The sequence below is a fragment of the Balaenoptera acutorostrata genome, chromosome 12 (assembly GCF_949987535.1).
Source record: "Balaenoptera acutorostrata chromosome 12, mBalAcu1.1, whole genome shotgun sequence".
Lineage (NCBI taxonomy): Eukaryota > Metazoa > Chordata > Mammalia > Artiodactyla > Balaenopteridae > Balaenoptera > Balaenoptera acutorostrata.
In genome coordinates, this window is record NC_080075.1 from 69,507,309 (window position 1) to 69,525,313 (window position 18,005).

Genomic DNA, 18,005 nt, shown 5'->3' on the forward strand with positions numbered 1-18,005 from the left:
AGGATGCTTGGATTGTAGTCTGGGCTCACCTACCAACTGGCTGTGTCACCAGGGATAGCACTGATCTGGGTCTCAGTCTCCTCACATGTAAAAGTGGGGGACATCTGAGTGCCTTTCAAGGGTTCACATCTAATGATGCAAAGGACTTGATGGCTTGCCCCTAAAAATATCTTTTTTTCTCACTGAAAGGGAAAGACCTTATACCTCTTCCAAGAAGACTCATGGCGCACAACCAGGAGCTTCTAGCCAAGACCCCCATCACCAAGTTCAAGCAACAGGACTTTTACTCCTTACGGGATTATTGCCTAAACAGAGGCCTGCTGTTTGAGGACAAGACATTCCCTGCTGAGACTTATTCCATAGGTCTACAGCTGCTCAAGGGAAAAACCTCTCCAGCCTAAGCTGGATGCGGCCAAAGGTAAGTGAGCCTCCTCTCTAGCTCCTGGACCCTCTGACATGGTGCCTCCCATGGCGCCTCCCCCTGAAATGATGGGCCTGAGACCTAGTTTTCAGGGCTGGCCCAAACTAAACTGGAAGGAGACTGAAGTTCATCTGGTCCCTCAGCTATACTGTTGTATCCACAGTGGGATGGAATGACCCTGTACCAGGAAGCAGGATCCCAGTTCTAAGACAGCATGTCACTAGATTACATGCCTTAGGATTCCCACATTAAAAATGGGAATGCATGGGTAGGAGGATTGTAGTAGTAGCTGTGGGGTCTCTTCAATCTCCGTAAATGAGCCCCTCTGTCAGTCTTCATCATTCTTTATTCTGTCAGGTATTACGATCTTTATCTTTTTTCTTTCCTTATTAGAATTTACTCAAAGGGAAGATAACATGTCAGTCACTTATACAATAGGATGAATTTCAACAATTGCCTTGCCTCTGTCATGTATATGTGTATTTTCAATCTTGTAAAGGCTGATCACCTATAAAAGAGTTGTAAACATCAGCTGTAAAATTAGGGAGGTATTTCATGGCAATGTTCAAACCCCCTGACTCCCCCACCCCAGTAGACGACCACTAACTCCACCTTGAAGCCAGGTGAGCCCTGTTGGTTTTTCTAGAACTATCTCAGTTTCAGGGCATGAAGCTCCAAGGGAAATTTCTCAGCCCACTAAGCATTCTCATAATATCATTTTCATTGATGCAAAGGACCTGGCTAAGCGCCACTTTGCGGGCCCTGATGCTCAAACCCCCTGTTCATGCTTCCAAAAGCAGCCAGCAGAGCCTAGAATAAGAGGAAAGAGGGGCTTCCCTGGTGGTGCAGTGGTTGAGAATCTGCCTGCCAATGCAGGGGACACGGGTTCGAGCCCTGGTCTGGGAAGATCCCACATGCCACGGAGCAACTGGGCCCGTGAGCCACAATTACTGAGCCTGCGCGTCTGGAGCCTGTGCTCCGCAACAAGAGAGCCCGCGATGGTGAGAGGCCCGCGTACCTTGATGAAGAATGGTCCCCACTTGCCGCAACTAGAGAAAGCCCTCGCACAGAAACGAAGACTCAACACAGTCATAAATAAATAAATAAATAAAAGAACGTGAATTTCTTAAAAAAAAAAAAAAAAAGAGGAAAGAATATAATGTCTAGTAAGCTAATGGTTATAATATCAGCAAGCATTACTGAATGCGAATGAAATGCTAAGCACTCTGTGCAACACACTCTATAAAGCCAGGTTAGGTTATGCAGAATAGGTATTTTCTGATGACGTAGAACAAGACGGAAACTCTGGAGGTAACAACTCTTGTCCTAACTCAGGACCAATTTGTAGCTTTGGGGAAGGGGAGGGTGAGTGGGGATCAGGTGGGGCTTAGGATGCTGCTTAGTTAAGATGAGGGTGCTTCAAGCTTCTAGAATCCATCTTACCATCCAGAGGCAGTAAGTCCCCAACAATGACTCCCTACTTCTGGACTTCACTCCTACGGAGAGCTGAGCAGAGAACTCTATTTAAAGCTTGGAAGGATTATATTTTTCTCCCTTTGTTATTTTCAGATGAGGTTCTTTTAGAATGTTTTTTTTTTTCACAAGGTACTGAGCAATAGATGTGAGACCATATTTATAGTGTTAAAGAATTTATAACATTTTTATTTAGAAAGGGTTGGGAGTTTTTTATTATCGAATTCCAGCAACATCTCAAATTGTGATGTCTTTTGAGGTCCAGGAGAAACTGAGGCAAACAGAAATGAAATGACTCACACAGAACCATTCCAGGAACCCAAAATAGAGGAAGCCAGGGGCCAGATACTTTTTACTCCCATTCTTCTTCTCATCCGAAAGCTTACCCATCCAAAAGCTCTACCAGGGGGTCATTTTTCATTCCAACATTTCTTTTAAAATGTATATGTGGATATGTCATATCTCTTTGTATCCCTTATCACAATTGGCAGCACTTACGCTTGTATAGTATTTTCCAGAGCTTTCCATGTGTCTTCTCTTACTTTGTCTCATGTTCTTTCCCAGTTTTATGAGAGAACAGGTTCAGACAGGTGGTGTGACTTGCACAATGTGACACAGTGTAGGAAAGAGCCAGGATTTAAACTAAAATTTCTGACTCCACATATTGTACTATTCCTCACATAGGATTGTGTGCCCCACAGGATTCTGTTAGGATTTGGGTGAATGAATAAGTGAGTGAATGAATGACTCTGTCCACAGGCACCTGAAATGGGTTTCAAGCTCTACATGTATAATAGAGAATTCTTGAGTTGGTCTGTTTTCCAAGTAAGATGGTGGAGGAGAAAGCTGATGTACTCACCCCTTAAACATGGTGACGTCCTCAACTGTCACAGCTCACAGCTGCGACTGAAAAGAGCCTTGAAAGAGAAGCTCCAGCCAGCGTGGAACAATCCTACCTGTAATGGCCAACACTTAGATAGTGCTGACCACATGGCAGGCCTGGCTTTAGGTGCTGTGACTCACTGAATCCTCATAATAACTCCATGAGGAGGTACTATTATTAGCCCCATTTTACAGATGAGAAACAGAAACAGAATTAAGTGACCTGCCTAAAGTGTTAGAGCTGGGATTTGAACCCTGGAGTCTGGCTCTGAGACATATTCCTAACACCACAACTGTATCACCTCCTGTAAGGCTTCATCATAAGCTCGTGATATATTTTAGGCTCCTGTTTGCTGCTAATAATATCTTGTGCACCAATAGAATCTCCTACTTTGTCTGGGTAACAGAATCAATCCCTGTCTATCTTCTGCCCTTCTTTCCATTTTTATAGGTGAAAAGAATGAGGATAAAAATGGTACCAGTACCTAACAAGATTATTTTAAGGAATAAATGAAGATAATACTTAGAACATTGTCTAGCACATTGTAAGCACTTACTAAACACTAGCTATTGTTACTATGACTAATTTGGGAGGGATGGCATAGAGTAGCAGCCCCAGGGGCCATCCCCTCGGATTTCTTGGGCTTTCACTGTCCAGTCATCTCATCTTCAGTCTTCAGCCAATTTCAGCAAACACTTTTAAGGAGAAATGTGGGTCAGAGGAAACCATTTGGGGAGGCCAGGGTAGCCTGGGAGGGAGTGTGCATAGTGCTTTTCTTCTCACATTCTGCTGCCTATCACTATTAGAAGGTTGCCTCCCAATCTAAAGCTTGCTCAGTGCCTGACCAGAGGCCTGACTGGCATCCCCTAAACTTCAATTATATAATGGCTGAGGTGGCACCAAGGCTCCTTAGGCCATTTCTGCATTCTAGGCTTTTCTAGATAATGGGAAAGCTTCATACTCTAGGCAACTGTTAAACCATCATGGATATCATTCTACCTCTCGTACTCATCTAGGCTAGGTGGGTTCAACAACAGTGCAAGAGTCAGGGGCATGAAACTAGGCTCAGCTTTCTATGCCCCATGAAGAAGAAAAGTTGCTTCGCATCCCATAGTTCATGTTCTCTCTCTCTCTCCTTTTGCCTACCTCTTCCTCCTTCTTATCTTCCCTCTCTCTAACAATTAACCCTAATCCATTTTGCTGCTGTAGAAGCTCCTTCTATTGCTTCCTTCAGCTTTTCTGGGCTTGAGGAATTGGTAACCCACTCCCCACACCCTCCCCTCCCCCCACCAGCAGGCAGTCAGGTTCTGGAAATGCCTGTGACTGTGCCTGGAGCAAATGGCACTGAAAGGATCCAACTCCTCATCCTCCTCAATGCTTTCTGCAACACCAGCCTCAGCAAGAGACAATGCTGAGAATTACGCTTCTACCTGGAGACTCTATGTGATATTTCCCTGAACTGAATTTGGCACTTAGAGTCACTTTCTTCTAAAGATTTTATTTCATGAATAATAACAAATTCCATTTATCAAGCATGTACCTATGCTAGGTATTAATCTAAGCACTTTACATACAACATTTCATTTAATTACCATAACAGGCCTATGAGGTAGATAATATTATTATCCTCATTCAGTAGATCAGCACTGTCCAGTAGAACTTTCTGCAATGATGGAAATGTCCTTTCTGCCAATACAGTAGCCACTAGTCACATGTTGGTATTGAGCAATTGAAATGGGTTAGTGTGACTGAGGTGTTGAAGATTTGATTTAATTTAATTTTATTTTATTTGATTTTATTTAAATGTAAGTCGCCAATATGGCTTGTGGCTACCATATTGGAAGACACAGAATTGTAGACGTAGATCTTCACAGCAGAGTTGCCACTGTGTCAGACTGAGGGATTGAAATTTCATCTTTGTCCCCATTCTTTAGTGAAAAACATGTTCATTTCTCAACTGAAGAATGGGCTGGGGGCCCAAAACATGTTCAGGACTTAGCACCCCTCCCCACTGTGGATTTTGGCCTGTGGCCATCCCAGAATGAAGTGTTGCCTACCCAGACACCGATGTTCATCTTCCAAGTAGCCAGAGCAGAGTTTCCGAAAGGATCATTTACTATAAATGATTCACCTTGGTTTCAGCATGAGTTATTCCGGAAAGGAAGGGGTTAACAAAGTGGAGCTCTGAATGTAGGTTGTGAAGGCAACAGGTAGAAGAAGGCGACAGAAAGAGAGCATGCCAACAGCCAATTGCCACTGAGCCAAAGAACTTTGATTCCAATAAAGCAAAGTTCTCTAGCAAAAATAGAAAAGGGAGTGACGCTGCCACCTGGCCCGGCCTGAATTCTGGCCACCGGCTGAAAGGGCCTGTGTCTGAAGACCAACACGCTAAACCGGGTGTTTCCTCATCCAAAAGCAGCACACCGTCTGGGGGAGGGCATGAGGAGCCTTTGACAAGAACACAGGAATCACTGTCCAAAACATAGGAAGTGATGCCATGTTAGAAGGGACACCTCCAGAGACAACTGCAGGGCAGTGCCTGGTTTGGTACCACTTCAGATATGGGTTATGGGTGTGGATGCAGAGGGGAAGAGGGAGGAGGAGAGGGGAGAGGTCGAGATCTCCTATAGGACATAACCAACAGGAACTATATAGATATATCCTGTTGATTTATTTATCATGAGGAATTGGCACACATAATTATGGAGGCTGAGGCGTCCCAAGATCTGCTGTCTGCAAGCTGGAGACCCAGGAAAGCTGATGGTGTAGTTTAGTCCAAGTGGGAAGGCCTGAGGACCAGGGGGGCTGATGATGTAATTCCCAGTCCCAGGACAGGAGAAGACCAATGTCCCAGCTCAGCAGTCAGGCAGAGAAGGGGTGAATTCTCCCTTCCTCTACCTTTTGTTCTATTCAAGCCCTCAATACATTGGATGATGTCCATCCATGTTGGGGAGGGCAATCTTGTTTACTGAGTCCACTGATTCAAATGCTAACACTCCTTAGAAATAATGTGTAGCCAAAAATCTGGGTACCCCATGAGCCAGTCAAATTGGCACATAAAATGAACTATCACAGCTTCCTTCTGTACAAATGGTGTTGCAGAGACCTCAAAGGGCGAATCCATCTCACAGAATCAGAAAACACTGAAGACCCTGCCTGCCGGTGTGGTCCATGGGGAAGGCATTATGGGAGCGGAGGGCCTGATGCACAGCCTGATTCCTGTGGGACCTAGGGTAAATCACTCAACCTCTCTGAACCTGCTCCTTGCCCTGGCTGGGCCTCAGAAACACCTGAGGAGCTGTGTGGATCCTTAACTCTACCTCCATCTGACCTACTAAATCCAGGTCATGGGGGGCGGCCTCCAGCAGTCTCCATGTCTGCGAAGCTCCTGCGTGATTCTGAGTCACACTCGGGGTAGAGACTGCCCATCACCAGCCTTACCACACTCTCTCACTGCCCTGGTGTGCCCAGCCCACCTAGTGACAGGGGACCTGCCCAGAGCCAGGGGATTTTCATCTTCCAACCATCTTGATCTATTTTCTCTGTGGGCCTGGTCTCAGAAAGTCGGCCCGGCAGACTGAAATGCTTCTGGGTATAATTTCTGTCTCCTCCTAACCTTTGCTCTTTTTGGATCACCCAGGACCCCTCTGAAGCCCAGAGTGAGGAAGGAACAGGCAGCTCAGGACAGGAGATAAAAAATGCTAGTCTGGTGCCCAACTTCTATGCACACAATTCTAGTGTTTGCCCATAAATTTGATGTTGACAATTGATTTTTTATTTGAAATAATTATCCTTTAATTTTAATAAATTAAAGTATCTTTCTATTCCTAATTAACTAAAATTCTGGTTTTTTTCATTTTCGATTTTGTTATTTCGGTAAATCAGAGAAATTTATGCATTTATCAAATGCCTTCAAGGCATTTATTGGAAAGATAGCAATTGTTTCTCCTTTGGCCCATGTAAATGGTATTTTATACCATTAGATATCCTGATAGGAAACCATCCTGGCATCCTGCACTTCTATGGCAAACCCTACTTAATGATAGTGGGTTAGTTGTATAATTTATCGTTGATTCATTTGCCGGGTATTTATTTCAGTATATTTCCGTAAATGAAATCAGTCTATGATGTGATGTGTGTGTGTGTGTGTGTGTGTGTGTGTATGTGTGTGTATATGTGTGTGTGTGTGTGTGTGTGTGTGTGTGTGTGTGTGTGTGTCTCTCTCTCAGGTTGGGCATCCAGGCTGTGCTGACTTCTTAAAATAAACGGCGGCAGGATTCTTTCTTTTTTTAAACATTGAAACTGTAAGCGACACAGGAATTATTTCCTGAAAGTCTGAGAGAACTCAGCAAGAAAATTTTGTGTACTTAGAAGCCTTGACAGAGATAATAGGGAGATATTCTTTGATCATTTAAAAATACTGTTTCAAGGTTATTGATTTTCAGGTTATTTACCAAGTTGGATCATTTTGGCCATGTTAATTCTTGTCAGAAAATCATCAGTATGCTTAAACTGATTAGTATAGAATTTTACGTCATGATTTTATACTGCTAAAACCTCCTTTCTATTTCTAATTTTATTTGGGTTTCTCTAGCATATTAGCCAAAGGTTGGGTCTAAGTAAACCTTCTCCCCAAATACAATGTCTTCAATATTTGCTTTATTGATCTTGCTGTGTTTCTATTTTGTAATTCACCAGTTGTTCTGTTTATCATTTCCTTCCGCCTATGTTTGTGAGGCTCTTTCTGTCTTTCTAATATCTAAAAGTTGACTGTGTTATCCACGTTTTTATTCTCTCTCGTTTAATAGTGAATGCCTTTGAGATGCTGGGTTTATCCGTGAGTGTGGTCTTTTTAATTTTGCAAATATTACAGAAGCAGGGAATCAATATTTATTGAACAGGTCCCTTGTCTGATGCTACACTAAGTATTTCACATCCTTCCTCGTTTGTAAAATGCAAAAACTCCTGCTTTGCAGCTCTGTCGGGCCACCACTGCGAATGGAGCATCTAGTCCTCGGCGAGGGTTTGGTAACAGCAGCCAGGGCACCAATGGCTTTCTCATTTGACTCCCATTTTACACATGAAGAAACTGAGGTTCAGCAAAGTAAAGAAAGTTGCTCAAGGTCACCCAGGGAACAATGCAGGCAGGATTCCACACCAGGCTCCGTTCACTCACTCTCGGCATACCTACCCCTCCTCTGCCCATCATGGGGGTAAACCAGGGGTAAACGACGAAGAAGCTGCAGCTGTGCTGGGTCAAGAAAACTGAGCCACACTGTCTTTTTTACCCCATCCAAAAACCTGATGGCCCCACCCTCTTCTTTAATTCCTGAGTGGAGGCTCTCCAGCTAGCCTCCACTGAGACCTTGAGTTCCCTTTTCCAGTAGAAGGTGAGGGGACAGCTAAAGCCACTGAAGTGCCCCCAAGTTGCTTTGACACTGGGAGAGTCGCTCCCTCCAGGGCCCTGTGGAGAGCTGCCCTTCCTGCTGGTGTTGGGAGAGACCCCGAGTTCTGAGCAGCCAAGGGTAGGGCAGAGGGTCAGCTTGATGCCTCCATTGCAAGGGCCTGGGCCTAAGCGCCCTGCCCTGGCCATCAGAGAGGGCTGGTTATGTGCAGAGAAGATGGTGGGAGGAGGCCTGGTGAGGTGGGCTGGCTGACTTGTTTGCAGACACGCACACCTTTGTTTGCCCCTTGGCGGCTCCACCAGGAAACTGGCCGGCAGTATACTAAGGGCTGACAGGTTTCACAAGATACAGGACTCCACACGTTCATGGCTGTTGAGTAGATGAATCTACTTTGCCGCCCTGCTCTCTGGGGACTTATTTGTCAATGTGAAAAGAAATGATACAGGAACAGTTACCAAATTATACAAATCCACGCAATGGAAATCCAGGAAGAGATGCACAGAGGAGATGCTGAGGATAATCGTGTGGGCTCCTGGTAGCAGGAAAACCTAGAGGCTGCTTGGGGTCTTCCAGAATCAGTGTGTGTGTTAGCCAGGGAGTGGACAGAGACCTGAGTAATGCACATCCTCTATCCTGTACAGCACATGGCTGGACTTGAACCTGGAGCTCAGAATGTCTACACTGACTTCTGAGAGATGACATTTCACAAGGAAAGCGTCGTTATGCTTATAAAAGTTTCCTCTAATAAATGCATCCTATTCTTTTTTGGTTGTTTATAAACTCTTAATGAAGCAGTGCTGTTGGTACCAGGATGGCTGATCATTTGATGTAAGGATCCTGAGTCCTTATCTCTTGGCACAGATTGCTTATGCATTTATTGCCTATTTGGTCAGTTACAGATACACCCTTTTGACATCTGCCTTGCTGTTAGCAATAAAACCTGAAGAATGAGGGCAGCTTTCCTAGCTCAGATTTTAAACACCTGTTTAAGAAGTAACCTCTACCCCTCAAAGACAAGGAGAGTGATGTCTTGGGTAGCACACTGGGAGATAGAGGAATGAAAGATGCTCATGGCTTTTCTCCCTCTTTTCTAAGGATTTATTGAAGGGTAAATCAGAGCCTCACTTCATCCTGGAAGGTGCAAGCAGTTTCGACAGCCAACAGGGGGAGGCAGGTAAGAACTCAACCTCTTCCTTCCCAGCCCTGGATTGAGGCAGGCTGCCCAAAGTCAGCCTCAGAGTAGGGGGGTGGTCAAGAGCAGTGCCCACCCAGAGCCACAGAATGCTGCCCCATCTTCTGAGGAGGCAAGGCTGGCACCCTCGGTGTTGCTGTGGACGGACTATTCATGCCCAGACCCTCAGCCTGGAAGTCGGCTCAGCAGTGGGGGTGCAGAGCCCTTTGGGGAGAGCAGTTATCAAAGAAAAGGAGCAAATAGACACAGAGTTTAATCTGAGCACTGAGTAGAGAGAAGCATCAGGGAAGCAAACATTAATTGAACTTCTGCAAGGCTGTGCTAGATACTTTGTATGTGCTATTTCAGTAAAACCATTACTCCCATCACCACCACCACCCCCATCACTCCCATCACCACCACCACCACCCCATCACTACTCCATCCCATCACCACCTCTACCGCCATCACTCCCATCACCACCACCCCATCACTACTCCACCCCATCACCACCTCTACTGCCATCACTCCCATCACCACCACCACCACCCCATCACTACTCCACCCCATCACCACCTCTACCCCCATCACCCCATCACCACCACCACCACCCCCACCCCATCACTACTCCACCCCATCACCACCTCCACCCCCATCACTCCCATCACCACCGCCCCATCACTACTCCACCCCATCACCACCTCTACCCCCATCACCCCACCACCACCACCACCACCCCATCACTACTCCACCCCATCACCACCTCTACCCCCATCACCCCTTTCACCACCACCCCATCACTACTCCACCCCATCACCACCTCTACCCCCATCACCCCATCACCCCATCACCACCACCACCCCCACCCCATCACTACTCCACCCCATCACCACCTCCACCCCCATCACTCCCATCACCACCACCCCATCACTACTCCACCCCATCACCACCTCCACCCCCATCACTCCCATCACCACCACCCCATCACTACTCCACCCCATCACCACCTCCACCCCCATCACTCCCATCACCACCACCACCACCCCATCACCACCTCTACCCCCATCACCCCTTTCACCACTACCACTATCTCCATAACCACTACCATCACCTTCTCTATTTTGCTTGAAACTGAACCCAGTGAATCTTTCTTCCAGTTCTCCTCTCTCAGACAGAAAAAAATGCATTATTCAGAAGGAGGTATGCTGACTCTGTGCAGTACATGGGATGGGGCTTCCAGCTGTGTCCAGTCAGCTCTCATGGCTTATGTCCCCTCCCAGGAGATTGCTGGTTCCTGGCAGCACAGGGCTCCTTGACACAGAACCCACAGCACCTGCAGAAGATCCGAATGGACCAAAGCTTTTCATAACAATATGCGGGGATTTTCCGTTTTCCGGTAAGTGTGCTGCTGGGATGCTCCTTAAATGGGATTCTCTGTGAGCACAGGAAGGCGACCGTCTTGAAAGTTCTGTTGGTCTGGCAGCCCGAGATGTGGAAGAGACACTTATGTGTTAGTTACTCTGTGTTGGCTCGTGATCTGACGACACATAGGGAGGATGAGAGTTAAAATGTTTTCATGTAAATGTAAAGAATGGCAGTAACAGTCAGCAAAAGAAAAGAGTCATTCATCAAGAACCCTGTACGTCATTGAGATTTTGTCTGTCTATTCCCATGCCATATCTTGTTATTTTGATTACAGTCATTTTAGAATGAGTTGTAATATCTGGTGGCATAGGTTCTCCTTCATTATTCATTATCCTTGCCTCAAAAATATTTTATCTTGGTGATTCTTGCACATTTATTCTTCTATGAGAATTTTTAAATCATTGTGTCTATTTAAAAAGAAAAGCCACTGTGATGCAGAATAGAGTGGCATTACATTTATGTATTAATTTGGAAAAATCAAACTTTTATTATTATAGTTATTCCTTTCCAAAAAGACAGTATATCTTTCCATTTATTTGGAACTAGTTTTATGCCCTTCAGTAAAATGTTATAGTTATGTTTTGATATTCATGCTATACCCTTCTTGGTAAATGTATTCTCAGATATTTTACAAGTTTGTAGCTAAGATGAATGATTTTTCTAACTAGATGTTGCTAAAAAGAGGAAAGCTATTCCTTGTTTTATATTAAGTTGTATCTAGCCACCTTACCAAATTCTTTTATTAGTTCTAATTTTTTTCTTTAGTAGTGTCTGGATTTTTTTTTTAGTTATCTAATATTATCCACAAAGATAATTTTGTCTCTTCTTTTAATATTTATAGAGCTTATTTTGCTCTTTTGCCTTGTTGCATTAATTAGAAGGTTGCAATTTTGAATAAGAGTGACGAGCAAAATCCTGTTGTCTCTTGGTTTTAGTGACATACTTTCCTGGTTTTTCATTCTTTTAATCCACTGTTAGATTAAATTTGCTAAAAATTTTATTAGAATTTTTACATCTATATCACATGTAGAATTGGCTTCCCATTGTTTGTTGTTTTTACTATGGAGTTATGCTTGCTTTTTAATATGAACCTATTGAGATTTACTTTGATCTGAAATAATTTGTATAGTGGTTGTTAATCACTGATTATCTGTTCTTTAAAAGTAAAATAGGCAATAGTTAAATCGTCTGGACCTATCTCCTTTTGAAATATGATTTCTTAAACTCTTCTGACGTGTTCAATAGCTGTTGATCTGCTTGGGCCTCTTATTTCTTCTAGAGTTAATTTTTGAAATTTATATTTTGCCAAGAGAACCAACTCTTTCTTCTGTAGTTCCAAATTTATTGCCCCAAAGTTGCTTATATAATTCTCTGAAATTTTATTTTATTTCTTCTAATTTGTGATTAAGTCAACTTTATTAATCCCTAAACTATATTTTTATTTTTCCTTTTTTTCTTAATCCAGCTCTTCTTAATCCAGCCAATCTACTGTATTGGTTTTTGAATGACTCAACTTTCAATTTTCATTGTTCTTTCTATTCTTTTTCTTTTAGGGTTTTGATTTCCATATAATTAATTTTAATTTATTTTTATTAATTCCCATTTACTTTCTCTTGGTCAATTTTATTGGTTTTTTGTTTTCTGAAACTATACACTTAGTAGTCTTTCTTTTTTTCTTCATGATAAAAGATTTAAGACTAAAATTTTCCTTCTCAGATCTTATCTGTATCCATCGATTTTTTTTAATAAGTATTTTAATTAATTAATTTATTTATTTTATTTTTGGCTGTGTTGGGTCTTCGTTTCTGTGCGTGGGCTTTCTCTAGTTGCGGCGAGTGGGGGCCACTCTTCATTGCGGTGCGCGGGCCTCTCACTATCGCGGCCTCTCGTTGCGGAGCACAGGCTCCAGATGCGCAGGCTCAGTAGCTGTGGCTCAGGGGCCCAGTTGCTCCGCGGCATGTGGGATCTTCCCAGACCAGGGCTCGAACCCATATCCCCTGCATTGGCAGGCAGATTCTCAACCACTGTGCCACCAGGGAAGCCCCCCACAACAGTTTTTATAGATGCTTCATGGACATATGAGAAGAGTATATATTATCCATGATAATATATCCATGATATATGGAATCAAGCTCTCTGATTTGCAGGTTGTATAATCTGCAATTATCTCTTCTATCTTGGCTTATTTTTTGTCTGTTTGATTTGTCATATTCTAAAAGAAGTGAGTTAAAGTTCTTCCCCAAAGTTATAGTTTAGAGGGTTCCTCTTATGTTCTGGCTTTATACTTTTCCTGCTATATTCTTTGGTGCCCAAATATTTATGTTCTTGCTCTCCGGTTGTTGCAATAAAGCTTACACAGTATCCCTCTTTGCTATATTTAATGCTTCTGAACTTGAATTCCTCTTTATCTGATATTCACATTGCTACTCCAGCTTCCTGTTACTTACATTTCCCTATTATATCTTTGCTCATCCTTTCACTATCAATTTCATTTTCACTACGTTACCAGTATATTTCTTGTCCAAAGCATATTCAAAGCTCATTACTCACCATTGTTTCTTTCAGCCTTCATTTCCTCTTAAGATTTTTGTTCTAATTTCATCCACATTTGGTAGGAGTAGTTCCTTGAATAGTTTCCTCAGATTACATGAGTATTTTTCATTTGCTCTTACTTAAGGACAATATTTCGGTTGGGTTTAGGATTTTTGGATTACATTCCTTTTCCTCAAGAATCTGTAAACATTTCTCCATTGTCTTGTACCTTCCCCAGTGTTGCAGAAGAAAAATCCAATGCTAATCTATTCTCTTGACCTGGTATGCGACATATTCTCTCAAATTGCAAGTTTATATGAGGCGATCTCTCTCCTTGGCTCAGAAATTTCTCTAGAAATGTCCAGATGTGTGAATTCCACACAAGATTAATCTTGCCTGGAATTCAGTGAGCACTTTCGTTCTGAAGACCTGCCTCCTTTTTCTGCTCAGCTGTTTCCCTCCATTTTTTCTGGGTGTCCTCCTTTATCCTGCTCTCTCTTCCTGAAGTCCAATTATTTGCATGCTAGGTCTTCTAACAAGCTCCCAGATGATGCTGCTGGTCCAAGGGTCACACTGAGGAGTTAGCCAGAGGGTGCAGTGTGTAGCTGTGTCTGGGCTCACCTCAAGGGTGCAAGTGTTGGTGGGGTGACAGGTACTTAGGACAAACTGAGGCCCAGGCTGGACATGCTTTGCCCTTCTGGGTGGTGAAGATAGTCCCACAGTTCCCCAGAAATAGCTACAAGTGCTGACTTCTGTACATCTCATCATTCTGAGCCTGGGCACTCTTCTCTGGAAAGGGCCCGGTGCCTGGGCAACTTGCATGCTTTGCCCAAAGCACTTCCGGTTTCCCTCAGACACTGGGGTGCTGGCTAAATGGTACCAGCCAGCTTCTTGAAGGGTGCAGACATTATCCAGGTGCCAGCCCTCCTCACCCAGAGCGGTGCACCAGGAAACACAGATCGGTGGCCTCATTTCTTCACCACCAGTCAGGCCATCTTCATCCTTTTTGGGAACGATGATCTTATCTGAGGTTCCCTTTGTATAGGGAGAACAAGTCTGGTCAGCATTACTGGTGTGGGAAGATGGTGAGTGAGGGTAGAACCGACAAGAGGATCTCGTTCAAGCCAGGACTCACTCATTCTTTATGGCCTACTGTGTGCCGGGCACTATCCTAAGTGCTGAACGAAAAGCCTATCGAAAAACAGTTCTTACTTTCAGAACTGTGATCTCACCTTCACACACTCATCTGATCCCATCACAGTAGGAGGTAGCTCTTACTCTTACCACCATTTGACAGATGAGGAAACTGAATCACAGAGAATTAAGTGTCTTATCCAATATCTGTTGCTCAGGACAAAAAAAACAAAACCAGGACTGGAGCACGGTTCCACTGACTGGATACCGCCTACTCCACTTTGCTATCCAGTTACACCCAAAATCCAGATGGGTCTGTGCTTCTAGTATCCTCCTTCAAGGAGCTAGAGTTAGCTTCCTTGGTGCTTCAGCCAGGTCTCACGATCTCACTGTAATAACATCCCTGTTGGCTCCCAGCCTCACCCTCCTGTGCATCTTACTGCAGTCGGGACGCAGATCCACAGCTGGGGCAACACCAGCTCCAGTGCGCTGGTTCATTAAAGACTGCGAGGACATCTTCTTTGTCTTGTCTCCACTGACATCTCTGTCTTGGTCTCCCTCCCTGCTTCGAAAGTGCATCCTCATCTGTATGCAAAAGCCCAACATCTGGGACATCCAGCTGTGGGCCAGGCTCCCTGTCACCACCGAGCAGATGATGGATTGCATCCACCCAGCTTTACTCCAAGCCCAACTATCGGAGGCTTGCCTGAGTCTTGTCAAGACTCAGGCCTGAAGCCAGAAGCCCTGTTGCTGATCCAGAGACCAGCAAACCAACTCCAAAAAGCTGGCTTTGTTATGAATTATCCTCATTTGGCAATGCCCCCGGGTGAACCATTAAGAGTTGAATGCTGAAGATTAAACCACTCTGTTTTGGAGAGGAGCATCTGGTTCCTTTGCACTCTTAGCAGCGACAGTGCCAGCCCGCTTCATGGCTGCTGCTCTGCTGGCAGGGACGCCTGGACGTGAGGAGAGAAGGGCCAGGGTGAGGCTGTAAGTCTCAGTCCTCCCGAGCAACCTCACCGTTCGGCCCCCAGGCTTCCGCCTACTCTGTCGCCGCCGCTTCTGGGCTGCCTTCCCTGCTCCTTGCCACCTGCTGGAATCCTGCCTCCTCTCTCAAGCCTTCAGCTCCCCAAAGGCTCTCCTTCCCCATCACGACACTCTGTATCTCCCATTCTCCTTTGCTATTCAGCATCTGCTCCCCCTACTGCCATTTTGTATACAAGATGTACCCGGAGAGTCTTCAGTGTGCCTGAATCTCACAAGGGACTTGCCAAAGTGAGGCAGGAGTTAGCCATAAATTCCAGCTAGAGCCCAAGACTCCTTCCTCCCTGCTGTATTTTCCTTGATTAACTTGATCTGTGACTCACCTGTCAGTGGAGATGACAATCCTGTCCCCTGTCTGCCAACCTGGGCTGGGATTTTGGTCTGGATAGACTTCCTTGTTGCTCTGTGGTGGTTAAGTGGCGATGGTGGTTATCTTTTGGCCTGGGTCGGGGGGCCAGCACCTCCCTCCTGCCCCAACTCTACTAGGGCATATATTCCTCTCTCTCTCCTCCAGTTCTGGCAGTGTGGCCAGTGGGTGGAAGTGGTGATTGACGATCGCCTACCTGTCCTGAACAATGAGTACTTCTTTGTTAATCCTCGCAACAAACAAGAGTTTTGGCCGAGCCTGCTGGAGAAAGCCTGCGCCAAGTAAGGATGGGCCCGCCCCTCTGCCCAGGGCCTGGATGCTGGCCCTGCCTGCCCAGCCACTTGCCCTGACTTATGCTCCACACCAGCCGGCGCCAAGGCTTTTGGCAGCTCTGCTCAATGCACGCTATGCCCCTGGGAGCTCCAGAGCCTTTGCCACCTCGCTGGGCATCCTCTGTAAATAATCACTGTGCGCAAGGCTCAGTTGGAGCCAGTGGAGGGACCCAGAGACACATGGCGAGGGGTGGGCAGGGCAGAGCTGGACAGAGATGGGCACTGACAACGGTATTATTGTAAGGGCTGGTGTACAGGCCCAAATAAAATGTAGTATCATGTTCAAAGTCTGCTGAGAGGAGAGAGACAGCAGAGGAGAGAGACAGCAGTTCTGACTCACAGAGACTCAGCTGGGACTGCACAGAGGAGGTGGCGTTGAGCGAGGCCTTGAAGGATGGGTAGGATTTCAGAAGAGAGAGAGGAGATATGAGGCGGGGGAGTGATTTGAGCAGTGATCCGGGCAGGGCACTTGGGGACCTGGTGTGGCTACCGTGAGATTGCATTTATGACTGGGGGCAGGGCGGGAGCTGCTTATTATTATATGGTCCAAACACCGTGAGTCAGGGACTACCTTCTGGTGTTAACAAGCTCGAGGACTTATAAACTCCCCAAGTCACCGGTTTCACTTAGACAATTTGGGTTGCTTTTATTCAGCAGATGTGTATGGTGCATTTACTCATAGTCCGGGCACTGTGCTGGGGACTGGAAGAGACGCTCACGCCAGCTCAGGTGGGGTGTGCAAGAGTATGTGTGTGTGTAAGAGGTCGCTGTCATCAAGACCCACACAAGTGAGGAACACATCAGAGCTGGAAATCAATGCTAGGAGACAAAAGGTCAGGGGACCACATATTTCAGGAGAAAAATGAATAGTGGAGAATGTCCTGGAATCAGGTTCCCCAAAAATCTTCCTAACCAATGCCTCATAATGACAAATGGGGAAGCCAAGACTCTGAATAGTGATGTGATGGCAGGTGTAAGCGATTAACCTGAGTCTCCTGAGTTTTTTGGTCGTTTGACCAGGTGACATCATTTGGCAAGACTGAAGACCCCGCCCCATCCAATCCTGGGCCCTGAGGAGTGGTTACGACCCCACAGACTACCCCAGTCCTTGTCCTTCTGAAGACACATCTCAAGGGCTCTTTTTGTGCGTTTTCTTTTGAGCCAGCTTGTGCAAAGCTAAAGCTGTTGCTCATTTCCAGTGTCAGGAAGAGCTGGTCGTTAGCATTTGAGAATGAAGCCCAGAAAACAGGCGAGGTGGATGAAGCAATCCGTATGTTTGGGGAGGTTACTTCACTTCTAAGCTACTTATGCAAACACTGCCATTATCTTTCCGGGGTGGATTCAGTGCTCACCGCTCCAGGGCCTCGTTTTTTTCCTTATTAAAAGGGGGAGCATGGCAGTTCACTTGGAGAATTAGAAAGCTCGCAGATGAAATGATGACTTTGACCCGATTTTGTTAACAGCTGACCTAAAGCAATCATTCAGCTTGAAAAGAAATGGGAAACTGGACCCAGAATCCACATTCCACTGCCTGAAGAAATCTAGCGCAGGAGAAAATGTTTCAAACTCCAAAGCTATTTAAAAGCTTTCCCCTCCATCCAAAGAAGGGGGTTATAGAATGCAGGAGGAAATCAAATAGAATTATACCACATGAGAGCTAGATGGAGCCTCTGTCAGCATCAAACCCTACCTTCTTTGAAAGATGAGGAAACTGAGGCTCGGGGTGGGGGGGGTGGGCGGTGAAATGACTTGCCCAAGGTCACACCGTGTTTGAGGCCAAGCTGGGATCAGGTCTGTCCTCCCCAGTCACGTGCTTTT

At 45.3% G+C, this 18,005-nt stretch overlaps 1 protein-coding gene across 1 annotated transcript in view; it reads left to right on the forward strand.

Annotated features, from left to right (window-relative positions):
- The first annotated feature begins 221 nt into the window (after positions 1-221).
- The window catches only part of CAPN13 (calpain 13), a 52,113-nt gene continuing 34,329 nt past the window's right edge, over positions 222-18,005 (forward strand). The window contains 5 exon segments of the mRNA XM_028168805.2: positions 222-378; positions 381-418; positions 9,278-9,356; positions 10,634-10,749; positions 16,003-16,136. Coding sequence (XP_028024606.2) covers positions 222-378; positions 381-418; positions 9,278-9,356; positions 10,634-10,749; positions 16,003-16,136 — 524 coding nt within the window.